The following is an 18,831-nucleotide window of genomic DNA, read 5'->3' on the forward strand; positions in this document are numbered from 1 at the left end:
TTAGCGGGTCGCAATTTATTACAGAATTTAGTAATAATAGTTTAATACAAAAACACCTTAAATAAAAATTCTAGTGTACGGTTTTAATTAAAAAATCACACACTAAAAAAATTATATTTCTGTTGTAATAGATAAGATATCTAAAATTTTTTATTCCAGTGTAGTCAGTAAACCATTTGTTAAAAGAGACAGAAAACATATATGATTAATGCGGAGTTGAAATTCTAGTCTATTTTATTAAAAAGAAATATAATTTAGAAATAACCTTTATATCATGTGTTATTTACATTTTATGGCATTGAAATTCTAGTCTATTTTATTAAAAAGAAAGTATAATTTAGAATTAACATTTATGTCAAGTGTTATTTAAATTTTATGCCACTAAAAACAATCCTCTTCTACAAGACAATACTATACTTTATGAATATATACATGTTTCCGTGAGATATAGTTTTGACACAAATATTGAAAGGTGGAGATAATATTGTTTGAGCTCTGAGAATCAATCTAAAATAACTATTGAAAGAGAGGAAATTGTATAGTTTAATTCAATATATGTGAATGATATAACATGATTTCAACAGAAGCGATGCCAGCAAAGTAAGAGAGAATTTTTATGAGGTACCCAAAAATTATTTGAAAAGCTGAACCAATCATTAAATGGCATAGGGTTTTCTGAAAAGATCCTTGAAGTTTCTGATTTGAGAAAGCGAACCAAGCTCCAATTTTTTTTTCTTTCATATTTTTTTTTATTTTAATGATTAAATGATTTATCACACCAATATAGATATTGTCAATCTTGAGTTTTGGAAGACTAGAAGCAAAGAAAAAAATGCGATGCCTTTCGTATAGAAAAAAACTTGAACATATATAAAATTTCAATATCAAACAAAAACATAAATATCCAATGTAATTAATAGATGAAAATACATTATTCTTCAAACTTAAGTTTTTTGCAGTCTTATTAGCGAACTCATTCATCAAACTTGTGTAGTCCATTTTTTTGGCCATCCTCCTTTCAATCGATATGATCGTCAAACCATTTAATCTCTCTTGTGACATACCCAACCGTAGATAAGTTTTTCTGAGTTATAACTTCGAAAAGCTTCTTTCTGCCGATGCAACTGAAACATAAATTGTCATCATTATGCGATATGTAATTCATGTATTTGGATAACAAGTATCCGCCTTCTTAAGAAAATACAATACCTTAGCAGCCTTATGAATACTTGTTGGTAAACTCACTCTTAAGAGCTTCAACTCGATAAACAATTCATTACCATCAATGTCAGAACGATCACCATGCTTGATAAAAACTTCAAGGCTGACACAATAAACCATCAATTCATCATCATTTGTTAACTGTGGCTCTTTCGGATCAAACAAAAATCCAAAAACAAAAATCATAACTTTGGAGCTGATCAAACCTTTTTTCGAAAGAAATCAAACCGTTTTGGTAAGAAATTGGTTTGACGATCATATCGATTGCTTCTTTTTAATGAACCGTTTTGGTTTCAAAGAAAATACATGATCAATTTCCATAGAATAGCAATATGTTCAGCTTTTATATTTTCTGCATGGAAGCCTATTTCTCTACAGTCTTTAAAAAAGAAATATGATCTTTCACTTGACCAATAGCAATATCAATATCCATATCTTTTGACTGTAGGATCCTGCTAGCTTACTTTGTTAACAACAAACAAAAGCTCGTACCAAATAATCATTCCAATTAAAAACTCAAAGCTTCCAGTCCCATAAATTTCACCCATTGCAAGAGCAGCTTCATTTCTTGTTCCTGGATTTGCACTTTTTTCAGCCAAGTAAACCAAATCCTCTCGTATTTGTGGAGCCTGAAATCGTATTGGTTTAACACTTTTGATGCGGTTTTCCCAACAAGTTTGTGTTAATGGTTTTACTCTAACACCATTCACAATCTCTCTAAAAACTTCACAATTGTTTGTAGAAGAAGTAAACAAACAATAGATGCGCTGAATAATTCCAAAAAATGATATTGCTACCGAGGATGAGGAAGCGATATCAAAAAGTACAAGATTCAGATTATGACAACCACATAATGTGTAGTTAGCCCTGAGATTAATTTCAAGCAACCTGTTTTGTACTCATTTAACTTTTCCTTTCATGTTTGATCCATTATCATAACCTTGCCCTCTAATGTCATCTATACTCAGCCCAAGACTATGCAAAGCATCTTGAAGGGTGTCAAAAAGTCCTTCTCCTGTTTTTTTCTTTCACTTCCAAGAATGTTAAAAAAAATTCTTCAATATTTGGAGAAGTCTCAAAAATATCCATACATCGGATAACCATGGACATATGTTTCCCGATGACTGATATCAGGATTGGTGTCAAGAATAACTGAAATACTTTTCATATCGAATCTTCTTTAATATCATTTGTTTGATCTCATTCCCAAGCATATCTATCAACTCATTCTGAATCATGTGACTGAGATAATGATAATGAGTTTCACGCTTCACGATCCGTCTAATGTGCTCTTTCATCACTGGATCAAAATCTGCAAATGCTTCAATCATGCCCAAGAAATTCCCATTACCATCTATATATATCTTATCACTACTTCCACGAAATGCAACATTTTGTTTAGGAAGACCTTTTACCAATGCAATTATCCTCAGCAACACATATCTCCAATGTTTTTTTTCTATTTGTTGAGCTCTTCTTGAATATGCTTATCAACCGTCTGATTCTTCTGTAATCTCTCTTCTAACTCCATCCATTGAATCATGCATGTGATAATGCTTATTGCCTTTTTCATGTTCCTTAAGCAGTTTCAAAATATTTCTCCAATCATCAGACCAGTAGTTACTAACAAATTCGTTAGTTTGTCTTGCCTAAATAACTTGCAACAAAAACAAAAGATTGTATCTTTCACTTTTGTCTTGGAAAGTCATAATCAATTGAAGGTCTTGCCATTGGACATTTTTCAACCATAAAATCTCTCATTCTTTTATCAACTTTTTCCCAGCTTCCAGGATCATTTATATCTCCATCTATCTGATACTTCTTAGCACCAAATGTTTTATCCCCTTCATTATCATTCTCATTCTCGTGAAACTTATGTTCATTGCTATGTACACCACTGTTTCAGCTTAATCATGATCAAACCCACTAGCTACTTTGCTACTTTTATTATTCTCTTCCTCTACAGATTCATCAGGTGTAGAAGGTTTAGATTTCTTTACATACCTTAACATGGAACCAACCATTGAATTTGTTAGTGCATCTTGCTTCTTCTTTTCTCTTATTTTTGATGCACCTCCGATCCCATCTCATTCTTTATTCGCTTTGAAGACATTGAACTAGAAAAAAATATTTGTAAATAAAATATACCATTATACAAAATTAAGATGCAGCAAACAGAAGATAACAACTTGGGGAACATTTAACAAACCTGAATTGTTGCTGATTGAAGTTTTTCTCACAACTTGGAGAGACCAATGAATAAGAGGAAGATGAGTTTCTGGTTTTTTTTTTTTGAATAAGAGGAAGAACATATGTTGTTAAAAAAGAAGATGACACGATGATGATGATTGACGAACTAGCGACGATAATTATATTTTAGTTTGTGTTTTTTTCTTTCTCTTTTAGATTACTTCAATATAGATAATTACTCTTAATTAATTAAGTAGGTATGGACCTGTGCATTACACAGGTTTTGGTTGATGTTTATTGTAATGAAACACATAAAAATGAAAAACTTTTTATTGCAATTGTAGGATTTAAGGAATAAAAATTGATTTTCCACATAAGTTTTGGTTGGTATTTATGTTTCATTAATCATAGTACATGAGTAGTTATTAGCAACTTTGTATTTAGGCCTAGAGAAAAAGTCAGACCCAAAAATTTAAATCAAACACGATCCTGAATGAATTTGAATCAAAGTGAAATACAATGAATTTGAAAGTTGAATCAAGTCAATCGAGACGATGACAACGTCATACAAATTCTTATGCTCTTAATTTAATATTTTTATTAACTTTTAAAGCTATTCTTCTTGTTCAAAGATCTTCTAAAGTTTCCATGGTCATTTAGTAATGTTTGTGTTGTCATTATAGGTCTCGAAATTTTTTGTGTGCATTTGTTATTATCTATATACTTTTGTTTGCATGGTTTATTCATATTTAAAGTATCTCTAACAAAGCTATATATATTAATTGTCTATATTTTCTCCTAAAATAAAGAAACTCTACTATAACAATGAGTTTCTCCAATGTATGACTCTATTATAGATTTTACTAACTCTAAGGGAAAGTGTACTGAATGATATTTAAGTCTCTATGTTAGAGACAAAAGTAGCATATCTCTATATTTTCTTTTAAAAATAGAGAAACTTTATTAGAAAATCATAAATTGGATCAAATCCAATTCTATAATATAATTTTTCTATTATAAGGGAAATTATAGAAATGAATATTTAGGTGAATTGAAAATGATCTTTGTTGTTTAACCAATGGAAAAAATTGGATCAACATTTTTATCATGAACTTTAGAGGTAATAAAACTATTAATACTTTATGCAGTTTGATACTTATTTGTTCTTTTAGCCACATATATATATATATGTGTGTGTGTGCATGATGAAGATCATGTTTTTAAATCTCGTTTGTGTGAATGGCTGTTTATGAAAATAACTTGTTAATTAAAGTTTTGTGGTGACTAAAACTTAAAACAAATACGAAATTGTATTAGTGTATGTTGTAATATAGAGCTGAAGAAGGCAATATAATTAAGAAGTTTTTTGTAATTTCATTTCAGATATACGACATTCAATATCAAATATATAATTTGGATTCTCGTTTTCTCCTTTTCTATAACTGTTTTGTTTTTCTCACTTTGAATTTTCAGTTATAGTAATAACATTTTCAAGAAAAACATATGTATATAACCTAAATTATACCTTTCTGTATAAAAACAAATTAATCACATAATGTGTATATATATATATATAAGACTTTAAAGCAAAAACTAAATATCTATCTCTACATCAAGTAAGAGAAAATTCATCCCTATTTGTTATTTATTATTTTTGAAAATATTTACTTTTCACTTTTTAGTAACAATAAAGTCTTTTTTTTATTAAACTGATTCAGTTCTAAACAATTTTCCGAGGTCATTGTTTCTTGATAATACATTTCCATTATAACAATTTAACAAAAAATGAATTATAAGAAAAATACAATATAGCAAAAACAGAAAATATAATAACACGATGCATGAAAGTTGATTTTTTTACCAAACAAATTTAAATATATATTAGGGTGAAAATAATAATAATAAATTTTTAATGACCAAACACTAAAGAAATATCAAATAAATGTATGATCAAACATATACACAACCCAAACATGACAACATCCTAATTACCGTATGATTAATTATATATAAAATAAATCTTCCAAAACATAATATATAGTTCATTATTTTTATGTGTTTATGTATCTTTAAAACTTTGAAAAAAAGATTGGATTTCTCCTTTTTAACTTTTATCTCAAATAAATACGATTTTTCGGTAATTAAATGCACATTTTGGAATTATTCCAATCCTTTTTCATGTGAGTTTATTTTGAACTGTTTGCATTGGTTATTAGATAAAATTTATGATAACACAAATAATATGTACATATTATTATTTTTAGTATATAAAGCTTACTTCTAGAGTAGTTTCTCTAGTTATCACTAGATCATCTTCACCAAATATAACAGAAGTTGGAGAATCATTTCCATCATCTACTATTACTTCTATTTTGAAACGAAAAAATGATTTAGTTTTAATATTTAATAATATATCAAGATGTATTGATATATTTATTCATTTGTAACCATATATTGATAAGGTATTTATTTATCTGTAAATATAAATATATATATATATATATATATATATATATATATATGGTTTAAAACTTATAGATCAGTATAAATATAAATCAATATATTGATAGTATAAAACGTTTTTTTGTTAAAGTTGGTTAATTATGTTACACACTACGAGAAACATTATGTGGAGGTATCTGTAGCCGACACGTGTATCTTTTTTTAAGAGGATTTACGTCTGACTACACTACTATGAGCCGTTACATAAGATCCACGTCAGACGGTACTCTTTGCACAATGGTAAAAGTCTCCTATAAGCGTTCTCTCCAATAAACTGATAATTCATCGTAATGCAAGAACATGAACCCTTAGTCAAAGGACCAATGTGCCTTCCACATGAAATTAATTATTTATAAAAAATAAGATTATTTTTATAGTTCTCTTACATTTAGAATTTTTTCAAAAACTAAATAAATTATTTTATAATTTGTTCACATTAAGTTTTTTATTAAATAATTTATTTTATTTTAGGACTTTATAATTAAAAAAATTAAATTACTGTTTTTCTTTTATAGTTTTCTTTTTCAGGATTTGAAAAAGGAAAATGAGGATTTCTGAAAAAGGAGAATTACTTTCATATAGCTTTAACAAATTATTTTAGGATTTAAAAAGGAAAACTATTGTCAAATGTTTCAATTAAATTTGTATATATTTATGAATTTTATAACACATGTCACAATATTAAAATATTTATTGACATGTGTCATGAACTCATGATCATATTAATTAGAGACTTTAAAAACCAAGGTTTATATAATAAGAAAACTTATTTATGAGTATATAATAAATTAGAACCTGATACAAACATTGAGACGAATTATAAAATTGGATGAATTTTTCTTTCTCGTGATCGGGAAAGTATGGTACAAATTACAATTTCATAATGGCTATATGAATTAAAAGACCCATGAACATGAACATGCTCTTGTTCCCTACCCCTCTCATGGGCCCTGAATTTTATAAATTCCTCCCACAAAATTAGAGCGTAAAAAGGTCAAACTAACTATCAGTGGCGGATGTATTAAGAGGGTGGCACTTGCACCCACAAAATTTTCAAATTATTGGTAATATACCAAAATATTAACTATTCTTTCATATTAAAAATCATATTTTAACCTCAATTTCTATATTTACGTGTAATTTGCACCCACTAAAACTTTATGCTACATCCGCCCCTGCTAACTATGGAAGCATCAACGATTTATGGCATCTCCAATCTCACTCTATTTTTTTCTCTAAAATAAAGTAAAAGTGAAAATAGAGTAAAGATTGCTCCGACCCAACTCCAAATCTCGCTCTATAATAGAGTTTACTTCATAAATGGAGTAATCTATTTTTTGTAGAATGGGGTTGTAGCATTTTAACTCTATTTTTATTTTTACTCCATTTTGAAGGAAAAAATGGAGTATTACTCTGGAGATGCTGACATAACCTAGATGAGATTATCAAAGTAATTCATCATATTAATTATAATATCGATCAAAAAATAAAACGATGGCATACAACAAAAATAATCAAGAATTGCTAACTACAGTATCGATTGTTACTAGTTATAAGTGCATAAATAAATAGGGAGAAGCAACAATATTCTAGTTGTGATCTTAACAAAGTAGTAAAAAGTCCAAGATTTTCTTTCTTAAAAAACCTCTAAGATTTGTGTAATTCCCTAAACAGAAACGTAACAATTTTTTTGTGTGCAAAGAGAAACATAACTATTAGGGAAAATGTTCAACATCGGAAGTTGGAATGGATCCTATATAATATATAAAATATAGATGAAATAATTCACTTATCACCAATTCTATTAAGGTTGTAAGCCCATCAAGCTTAACATGGTATCAGAGTCCGATCTAAACAATCCAACTCGATCCATTATCGATGCAGCCCAAAAACGGTCAAGTGATCATTGCCCAGACATTCGAGATTGACGCTCAAAGAGCATCATCTCGAGGACAAAGATCTCACATCAAAAGTTGGAAGAGATCCTAAATAATTTATAAGATTAGATGGACCAATCTATTTATTACCGATTGGTTTTAGGTTGCAGGTCCATCGAACTTAACAGTAACAACTAATTATTCATTTTCACTACAAGAAAACACAAGCTTAACGAGGAAACTTAACGAGGAAAAACAATCCTCGTAAATTTACGTCGATTTTATGAGGAACTTACGTGGAAAAATAGTGTCATCGTTATTTCCTCGTAAAGTAAAGACAAAAGCGTTTCGTCGTAAAATCGATGTAAATTGACGTGCCTTTTACGAGGAAATACTATTTCCTCGTAAATACGACGTAAACTTCGCGTGTTATTTACGAGGAAATAATTTACGTGTATTTAGCGAGGAAATTTTGAATCCACCAACTTTGTAGCTGTTACACGTTTTTTTTCCCACCTAATTAATTTTCGTCGTAAATTCATAGGAAAATTACAACTACCAGATTCAAAATTTCCTATAAATATGGATGTTTGAACATCATTTTAAACACACCAACAACAAAAAACGTGAAAGAAAAAAAATGGCTGGCTCCGGGACTATTTACGAGTTGCGGAAGTGGATGTATATGCATAGAGATGCTAACGGGAGAGTGACGAAAGAATACCTTGCGGGGATGGAGATATTTATGCATCAAGCAGATTCAACACCGGTCGCCCAAGAAAGTGGTAAGATGTTCTGTCCTTGCAACAATTCGAAACTGGCAAACCGTGAAAATGTTTGAAAGCATTTAATAAATAAAGGTTTCACGCCAAATTACTATATCTGGTTTCAACATGGAGAAGGTTTTAATTATGATCAGAATGAAGCTAGTAGTAGTAATAGCAATTTTCAGGAAAAAGAACCGGTTGATCATCATTTGTATAATGAACATAGTTACCATCAGGAGGAGATGGTAGATTATGATAGGGTTCATGATATGGTAGCTGATGCATTCGTAGCTCATGATGAAGATGAAGAACCTAATATAGATGCAAAAACAATTTACGAAATGTTAAACGCGGTGAATCAACCACTTTACAGTGGTTGTAGAGAAGGTCTCCCTAAATTATCGTTCGCTGCTAGAATGATGAATATTAAAACTGATCACAATCTACCTGAAAGTTGCACGAACGAATGGACGGATTTGTTTAAAGAGTATTTGCCGGAAGACAATGTGTCTGCTGATTCTTATTATGAGATTCAGAAACTGGTTTATAGTCTGGGGTTGCCTTCGGAGATGATAGATGTTTGCATCGACAACTGCATGACTATTGGGGAGATGAGGAGAAGCTAGAAGAATGTCGATTCTGCAAGAAGCCACGATTCAAGACGCAAGGACGGGGACGTAATAGGGTACCGTACCAAAGGATGTGGTACCTACCAATTACAAACAGATTGAAAAGATTGTATCAATCAGAGCAGACTGCTGGAAAGATGAGATGGCATGCCGAGCATACTCAGACGGATGGTGAGATGACTTATCCATCAGATGCAAGAGCCTGGAAACATTTCAACAAAGTACATCCGGATTTCGCTAGCAATAGCCGGAATGTGTATCTCGGACTATGCACATATGGATTTAGTCCGTTCGGAATGTCAGGGAGACAATATTCATTGTGGCCAGTCTTTCTTACACCTTACAACCTGCCACTGGAGATGTGCATGCAACGGGAGTTGCTATTCTTGACCATATTAATACCTGGTCCGAACCATCCAAAAAGGTCCCTGGATGTTTTCCTACAACCACTGATAAAAGAGTTGAAGGATTTGTGGTCAACAGGGGTGATGACGTATGACTATTCAACGAAGACGAATTTTACGATGCGAGCGATGCTTTTGTGGACCATAAGTGATTTTCCTGCCTATGGGATGTTGTCTGGATGGACTACACATGGGAGATTAGCTTGTCCATATTGTAATGGAACGACAGATGCGTTTCAACTGAAGAATGGTAGGAAGACAAGTTGGTTTGATTGTCACCGTCGATTTCTTCCCATTGGCCATCCTTACCGAAGAAACAAGAATTTGTTTAGGCACAAAAAGGTTGTGAGAGACATTCCTCCTCCATATCTAACTAGAGAACAAATTGAAGCGCAAATCGACTACTACGGAGCTAACGAAACAGTTCGTTGGGGTGGTAATTGGCATGTCCCTCGTAATATGCCTGATTCTTATGGTGTTCATCACAACTGGCACAAGAAGAGTATAGTTTGGGAGTTACCATATTGGAAAGATCTTCTTCTGCGCCACAACCTCGATGTGATGCATATAGAGAAGAATTTCTTTGATAACATCATGAATACAATATTGAATGTCCCAGAGAAGACAAAAGACAACATAAAATCGAGGTTGGACTTGCCGGATATTTGCTCAAGAAGCGAGTTACATATTAAAAGCAATGGGCAAGTTCTCGTTCCGATATTCAGATTGTCTTCAGAAAAAAAGTCGGTGTTGTTCAACTGGGTGGCATCAGTAGTGAAGTTCCCCGACGAGTATGTTTCAAATCTCTCTAGATGTGTTGAAAACGGTCAAAAGTTCTCCGGGATGAAGAGTCATGATTGTCATGTCTTTATGCAACGACTACTGCCCTTTGCATTTGCGGAGCTACTTCCAACAAACGTACATGAAGCACTTGCAGGTACGTAGTGTATTATATCACAATAATTTTAAAACGGTCTAATTTGCAAAATAATATATGACTAACAATGTGTTTAATTTTTTTTGGAATATAAAAGGCATTGGAGCATTTTTCAGGGATCTGAGCACACGTACTCTTAAAGAAAAGTTGTGGAACAGCTTCAGGAGAACATTCCCATCTTATTGTGCAACTTGGAGAAGATATTTCCTCCCGGATTTTTTGACATCATGGAGCATCTAGCTGTCCACCTCCCATATGAGGCATTGCTTCGTGGACCTGTACATTACGGATGGATGTATCAGTATGAGCAAGCCATGAAATATTTGAAGGGAAAAGCAAAGAACCTCGCCAAAGTTGAAGGTTCTATAATTGCTGGAAGTTTGACGGAAGAAGTTTCTCACTTCACGTCGTACTTCTTTGCGTCAAAAGTACGTACCCGGAGAAGAGCTCCAAGAAGATATGATGATGGTGGTGTTGCACTAACATATGCAGTTGCTGGTGTTCCAAACATCTTTAGCCAGATTGGACGACTCGGTGGGAAGTCTAAAGAGGTTTGGTGGTCGAGTGAACAAGACGCTCATAGTGCACACACCTATATTCTACTCAATTGCGAGGATCCATTAATGCGTCATTTTGAAAGGTAACATATATGGACACTTCGAAACATATATAAGTATAATTAATTATATAATTGCGAGATATTCATTCCTATAAAATGTGATTTTACAGCCTATTTGTTTCTCAAGTCGAAGAAACATTTCATGGTATATCCACAAGTGACGTAGACAAAAGGAAAGATCAACACTTCATTAAGTGGTTGCGGAATCAGGTATTAACTCAAACTCTTTTTTCATACATGATCTGTATTTCAACATTCTCTTTATTTTTGCAGGTTGATTATGACGACGATGCAGATTATCCTAAGTGGTTACACGAAGTAATTCAATCTCCACTTGTAAAGGTCACCACATCACAGATGTATTTCACACGAGGCTATACTTTTCACACATATGAGTATGGTAGACAGCGGGCGACCAGTAACTATGGAATATGTGTGAAAGGGGAAACAGATTTCTACGGGATCTTGACGGAGATTATTGATGTCGAATTTCCAGGGATACTGAAGCTGAAATGCGTCCTCTTCAAATGTGAATGGTTCGACCCTGTCGTCTACAGAGGTGTTCGGTCTAACAAATTCAGTGTAGTTGATGTCAACGGTGGACGAAGGTACAACAAATTCGAGCCTTTCATCTTAGCTTCACAAGCAGACCAAGTTAGCTTTCTTCCATACCCTCGGATGAGAGATTCGGGTATAAATTGGTTAGCAGTGATCAAAGTTACACCTCGAAGACGAATCATTAATGGAGAAGAACCACCATTGCAAGAAGAACAGATAAATGAAGTCGAGGAACCTAAACAAGAAATTGATGACATCCTTCTCATTGATCCGCATAATCACGAGTACGAAGATCTTACCGATGATGCCACAGACGAAGCTGTTGAAGACGAGTTTAATGAAAATGATGATGTTTCTAGTGATGACGAGAATGTCGATGTATCCGATTGATGTATTTGATTTTGTGTAGGGTGTTTTATGAATAAGATGTGGGAGTTTGTTTTATGAATAAGGTAATATGGGGTTTGTTTTATGAATAAGGTAATGTGGGAGTTGGTTTTATGAATAAGCAAATGTGGGAATTGTGGTTTGGAATGGAAATAAAGATGGGCTTTGGAATATATGAAGTAGAAAGTAAGGAATATGGGGTTTGGGGTTTCGGATTTTAGGGATTTAAACATAACATTCGTTAGTTCCTCGTAAAGCGACGTCGAACTTACGATGCGGGCCTCGTTAATTCCACGTAAGACAGAATCGTCGTAAAGGATTCGTAAGAGTACGAGGAAATAACGATGAAACAAAAAATAAAGAAAGCGACCCCCGTTAAATCCACGTAGGACGGAACTGTCATAAACACCACGTATGACGAAATCGTCATAAACACCACGTAGGACGAAATTGTCATAAACACCACGTATGACGAAAGTCATAAACACCACGTATGACGAAATCGTCGTAAACACCACGTAGGACGGAATCGTCATAAACACCACGTAGGACGAAATCGTCGTAAATACCTCGTAGTGTAAAAACTAGAAAAAAAAGGAGAAAGATACTAGATTCACATGTGACAAGACTTCCAGCAATTATAATACGTAAGTCTCGCCCACATGAATTCTAATATCTTCTTCTTTTCTTTTTTTTTCAAATATTTATAATTTGAATAAGATTTTGCTGAGGAGTGTGATTTGAGATAGGGTGTGATTTGGGAGTTTGTGTGTGGTTTGAGAATGAGAGTTGTGGGTATATTTATAGGAAAGCGCGGCTTGTCATTTCCACCTAAGCAAAATTGTCGTTAATACCTCGTATATAAAAACACGGGCCTTTGTAATTCCTCGCTATTTCTTCGTACAATAAAACACGGGCCTTTGTAATTGCTCGCTATTTCGTCGTAACCTTAAGAGGAATTTGCGACGATATGTAATCTTATATATACCCCCGAGCGCTCACTCTTACTTTCCTCTCTACTTCCTCTCCACTTCCTCTCCATTTCGTAGCAATGGTAAGCCTCTCTAATTCCTCCCTAATTTGGTTAGTTTAGGATAGGTTAGGTGGTTAGTATAGGAAATTTAGATAGGTTTACGGATTTTATGTTATTTAGTGTTGATTAGGTGGATAATGTTGGAAAATATATTGTTGATGTTAATTTTAAAAATTAAATTTTTTTCTCAGGTTCAAAAAAGAAGACTTACTGCCCATTACAGAGAGATATTCGGTGAGCCGGGTAGTCGTTTAGACCCGTCTTCTTCAGCTCCCGGTTCTTCGGGTCAGGAGACTGTCCCCGAGACTCAGTACACTCAGAGAGTCTCTGGGTCTCCTTCTTCTAATGCACCATTGGCTCCTCATGTGCCTTCCCCGATGGCTCATCCTAGGCCTGGGCATTCGGGTTGTCGGGTCGGGTTCGGATCGGGTCCTTTCGGGTCTGGGTCTTTCGGGTCTAAGAGTTTAAGACCCGATTGGGTAATTTCAAATTCTCGGTTCCGGGTCGGGTCGGATCGTGCCGGGTACGGGTCGGGTCGGGTCTTAGATAGTTAGACCCATTCGGGTAACTAGAATTTATCGGTTTGGATTCGGTTCGGTTTCGGTTCGGTTTCGGGTCGTTTTTGGGTCGGGTTCGGTTCGGGTTCGATTTAAAAAAGACTTAAAAATATAAAAAAATATCTGAAAATATTTATATATCCGAAAATATTTGAATTTTTTTCAAAATTTGTGTTTTTATTATATTAAAATGTGTATATATATTAAACTATGCGAGATACAACAACAATTCGTTGTCTCCTAGTGGTTGACCCCCATGTTTTCTAGACGAATAACCCGTCTTCGATTCCTCCCTGATGCATTTTATTTAATTTACATTATTAATTCGGGTACCCATCGGGTTTCGGGTTTGGGTCGGGTCGGGTCCAAGACCCGCGGGTCCTCTGCAACAAGACCCGATAGGGTAATTTGATCGGGTCGGTTCCTACCCGAACCGGGTTTTTTCGGGTCGATTTCGGGTCGGATCTTTGGGTCTGGGTAAAATGCCCAGGCCTAGCTCATCCGATGATGCCTCCTCCCGTGCCTCCTCCGATGCCCGCCGAGATTCATCCCGATTTGATGGTGCCTCCGAATGCTCCTTACTCGCAGTACACTGTAGAGGATATTCTCCGTCTGCCAGGCAGAGAAGGTTTACCAGTCATCGACCCCGACCGACCAGACGAAACTTTGTGGTATGTTACATTATTTTTTTTAGTTCGTTTAAAATTCTTTTATAACATTAAAAAATAATTTATATTTTAAATTTGGTTTTTTCCAGGTTTGGGGTTGACGGATGTCTTGCATCGGACGTAACCGACACGATCAAAGGTTACTTCTCCATGGCACATCCGAACTGGCGTAAGACGCCTCACTACGTCAGAAAGACGTGGTTCAAAATTTACGCTGTAAGTTTCTATTAATTAATTATATATTCTTTATTTTTTTCATGATTTATATATATTTCTTTTAAAAAAAACTAATTATTTATTTAATTTTTTCCACAGTAAAAATATCATTGGGCCTTGGGGGTCACTGAGAGGGTGAGGAAAGCGTTTAACGCGAAGGCAAAAGTTCGCTTGTTGGACACGGTCTCCAACTGGAAGGGTGACTGGATCGTGAAGGGGTATGAGCGTGGAAAACCCGCTGAGCTCACCACTGATGTGTGGAATGGTCTCATCCGTTATTGGCGTCTTCCTGATTCCATTAGAATTGTCCAGTCTTGCTCTAACTCCCGTAACACGGTCGATGAGCACGGGAACGGGCCGATGCTTCACACTACGGACCAAAAACCCCACGCTGGTGTCCGTATGGAAATGATAATTAAATATTTTACTAAATAATTTTTTTAATATATATATATTATTTTATTCTAATTTTTTTAAATGTTTTTTAGGCCAAAGAGACGGGAGCTGTCCCGTCTCTTATGGAACTTTACGAGAGGACCCACAAGAACAAGGCGGGCGTATTTGTTAATGGCAAGTCCGAGCAAATCTACAACGACGTGGTTGCTCGGGTTGAAGACTGTCAGACCCAGCTGACCCAGCAGTCTACCGACGGATTACCCGTCACCTTATGCACACTTGAAGTGGATAAGATTTACGAGGAGGTAAATTTTCTAAAATTTTAATTTTTTATTATTCATTTAATTTAGCTTTAAATTTTTACTAACAATATTTATTTTTTGTTTTTAAGGTTGTCCCTAAAAAAAAGGGACGGACGTTGGGGATTGGTTCCGTCAACGATGTTCCGAGAGCGACATCGTCTTATGGTCAGCAACGGGATAATGAAGTCACTCAGCTGCGTAACGAGTTGGCCTCGACAAAAGCTCGTATGGACGTTATAGCGGCCACAAATCCGGAATGGGAGTCCATGTTGAGGAACATGCGACAACAACATCCCATTCCAGGCGAGTCATCCGACACACATAACGAGGCAGATGTTGCGAAGAGGAGTGAGGAATTCTACCAGGCGATGAACGACCCTTAGTTCTTTTTTTTCAGGTTGTTGTATTATAAATTCCAAACTTATTTATATATAAAATATTTTCGTATTGACTTTATTTTAAATTATAATTTTATTAATAAATTAAATAATTTTAATTATTGTTTTAATTATATTTTTTAAATTCTGTAAAATAAAAAAAAACCGAAGTAAATTCGTAGCTAATTTACGACCTATTTACGTGGAAACTTTACGAGGAAATGACGAGAAAAGATTAACGAGTATTTTACGAGGAATCTTTTACGAGGAAATGACGAAGAAATATAAACGAGTAATTTACGAGGAAATACTTTCGTGGTAGTTACGTGTATTTTACGAGATATTTACGAGGAATTCTTTTCGAGGTATTTACGAGGAAATTTAGCGACCTCCTTACGTGGAATATTTACGTGATCTTTACGACGAAATGATGTACTTCGTCTTTACGACGAAATGGTTTCATCGCTATTTTAAGACGAATTAGCGAGGAAATACACGTTACGACGAACGTATAACGACGAAACCCGTTTCCTCGCTAATTCCTCGTAAACCCTTTTTTACGACGAACACACGACGAAAACTGCCCTCGTTAAACTTATGTTTTCTTGTAGTGTTTGGAAAAAAGAATTATGGTAACACACGCAAGAGACAAGAAGCGGAGTAGAGATCAAAACACATGTACATACATACATTTATATGTATGCCAATATCAATTAGTGAGATTGATCATCAAACCGACAGAAACATGCTGGGGCAATAAATATGAGACAACACAGAGCTTTAAGTTTCCTCTCTTTTGGTCACATTACAAAGTTGTCCACATCTTACTGGTAGGATAATACTATTGCCCTATGTACCCATCAATTATTTAAATTACAAACACAAATATATAGGATATAGCCACATAAAATCGTTAAAGTACATATAAATCAAGAACCCGTCATATGATTGAACACTGAAGGTTCTTTTTCTTGATATAAAATTCATGATCTGTTCTTGGAATACTTCTCCATTGCTCTCGGAGCTATAACAAAACTAAGAAAATTGAATTAAATTTTACTTGAAAAATAGAAATCTTTATTTTTTTGTCACGAGAAATCTAAAAATTACAAAAGGAGAGTTAGATGTACCAAGTCCAATTGCTTCAGATCCCTTCATAATGCGCAAACGTTTGCATGACTCGACAAACATTCTGAAAATAGATATTCAAGTTTATGGTTAGAACATTGGCATAGGAGCGGTTAACATTTAAAGTGTATTCTATGGTGTTAGGCAATAATGTGGTGAGAAGAAGTTGAGTGTGCCAGCTCCGAATTAGCTAAAACTTATCGACACAATATCACAATTTGAAAGATCCTCTTGTCTCTTGCCAATGAATGGTTGTACATATTTTACAACACATGGAGTTTGAATATCGTTGGATTATTCTCTACCAATTTTCCGAAACGTGGTTAATGAATGACTTATTAGTTAAAATTTATGAAACATTAGGGATTGAATTTGACTCACTCCCATGGGACATCGCCGACTGGCATCCAATCGCCATCTTTGTCCTCGTAACTTGGAACATATTCAGAACTGTTCAGATCCATGAGCTTGGTCTCGTTCATGAAATCTATCATTCCTTGTGCTCCATAGTTTCCTTGAAATTATTCAAGACATTCACAAACCATATAAATGTATGCGCTTATATGTATATATATACCACATATTTAACTCGCACACTTAATTTAATGTAGATGCAAAATTACCATTCATCCTTTTTTTTTTGGTAAAAAATTACCATTCATCTTGTACACATACATATGCTATGCTTTGCGTAATGATAAAAAATCGTTAGTTTCTAATATTCTTTATATACTAATTTATATTTTTCGTATTTGCCCGTATGAGATTTCTAACACGTACCCATAGTGAAGGAGCTGAACATTTTGGCCAAAGCATCAGAGAGATCCTGATAGCTTTTGTACATCTTCAGGTGAACTTTCCTTAGGTAGGGTGCTCCGTCCATGGATACTTTCACCAATGTAGCTCCGGTGGCTCCTCCACCACCATTTCCGGCCTTCTCGCTGCTGGCCTCGTCTGCACCGCTTGTTTTCTGATTAGTCATTATGTTTTTCCTGTAGTTCCTCACAGGTGGCCATCCCACCACTTGGGCTCTACATACAACATCATTAATAATATTAAAGTGTTAACCGATATTCAATGTTACTACCGGTTATCAATTATTTTTGTTTGTTTGACAATAGATGTAATGCTTTTGCGTATTTATAAATTAGTGTTTAAGAATCAACCACGCTAAATTGTTTTTTTTTTGTAATGGTTTTGTTTATAATTATGCCAGAAAACATATCTAACTTCAAAGTTATGGATAAATTGAAAGATATGTATATAGTATATATATATATATATATATATATATATATGTGTGTGTGTGTGTGTGTGTGTTACCAATTTCAAGATATGTTTTTTTTATAGGTTCACTGCATTAGTCACAATTGATAAAATAGTGGTTAAGCTTGTGGATACGTAATCCAAGAACTTATAGATATAGAGATGTATATGTATAGCTTACTTAGCAGGAGGTTTAACAGGGTCTTTGAGAAGAGCCTTCTGTTTAGAAGCTGTGGCGTTGTTAAGATCGATGGCCCTTTCTTTGTTGGACTGAAGATTGAGCATGAGATCAACGGTCTCGGAAAAGCCTCTCTTGTTCCCCACCGCCGATTTGGCTGGAGTATCGAGGGTTTCAGCGCCCCCGGGGAGGCTGAGACAAAGCTCTGTCGCCTTGAGGTTCATAAGCTGTCCGATCATGTTGTAGTAGATTAGAGATGTTGATTTGGTAAGAGGGGAAGAAGTAGGGAGAGGAAGGGGGGTTGATAATTATAAGGAGAGAGGATGGTGGTGGGGTGTATGAATTGGATGTGCATGTCCTTTACTCTTTTTTCTTCATGTGTTAGTGTGGAGTTTTTGACACGTGAGACTGATTAGATGTTAATAGATTACTTTTACTACAACAGCTGGGATTCTTTGTTTAATAATGGAAAATAATCTTTTCAGGTAAACAAATTTTGATTGGTGTTGGCAAGAGATAATCTTTTAGTAAGAAAAGAAAAAGTGGTGGAATTAAAATTTGCAACAGGTTTATACAATAACCAGCAGTTTAAAACTATTGGAGTCTTTTATCCTACAGA

At 34.4% G+C, this 18,831-nt stretch overlaps 1 protein-coding gene across 2 annotated transcripts; it reads right to left on the reverse strand.

The window, feature by feature from the left end:
• Nucleotides 1–16,403: 16,403 nt before the first annotated feature.
• On the reverse strand, nt 16,404–18,555 carry LOC106453499 (auxin-responsive protein IAA7). 2 transcript variants are annotated; one of them, XM_013895747.3, is made up of 5 exons: nt 18,216–18,555; nt 17,549–17,799; nt 17,150–17,282; nt 16,771–16,832; nt 16,404–16,664 (listed from the first exon to the last, which is right to left on the reverse strand). In XM_013895747.3, exons 1-5 carry the CDS (start codon nt 18,449–18,451, stop codon nt 16,624–16,626), a joined length of 723 nt encoding a protein of 240 aa, XP_013751201.2. In that variant the 5' UTR covers nt 18,452–18,555; the 3' UTR covers nt 16,404–16,623. The 2 variants fall into 2 exon arrangements, with proteins under 2 accessions (XP_013751201.2, XP_013751203.2); XM_013895749.3 differs by having other exon boundaries at nt 16,404–16,675.
• Between the last annotated feature and the right edge of the window lie 276 nt (nt 18,556–18,831).

The sequence above is a fragment of the Brassica napus genome, chromosome C1 (assembly GCF_020379485.1).
Source record: "Brassica napus cultivar Da-Ae chromosome C1, Da-Ae, whole genome shotgun sequence".
In the NCBI taxonomy this organism is placed as follows: Eukaryota; Viridiplantae; Streptophyta; class Magnoliopsida; order Brassicales; family Brassicaceae; genus Brassica; species Brassica napus.

What these genes read in the sequence shown, in the direction of transcription:
- LOC106453499 (XM_013895747.3), bottom strand. Translation starts at nt 18,451, where the DNA reads ATGATCGGACAGCTTATGAACCTCAAGGCGACAGAGCTTTGTCTCAGC. An exon ending in GTTCAGCTCCTTCACTATGG is followed by an intron (nt 17,283 to 17,548) that starts GTACGTGTTAGA and finishes AATAATTTCAAG; the next exon opens with GAAACTATGGAGCACAAGGA. An exon ending in ATCTGAAGCAATTGGACTTG is followed by an intron (nt 16,665 to 16,770) that starts GTACATCTAACT and finishes GTTTTGTTATAG; the next exon opens with CTCCGAGAGCAATGGAGAAG.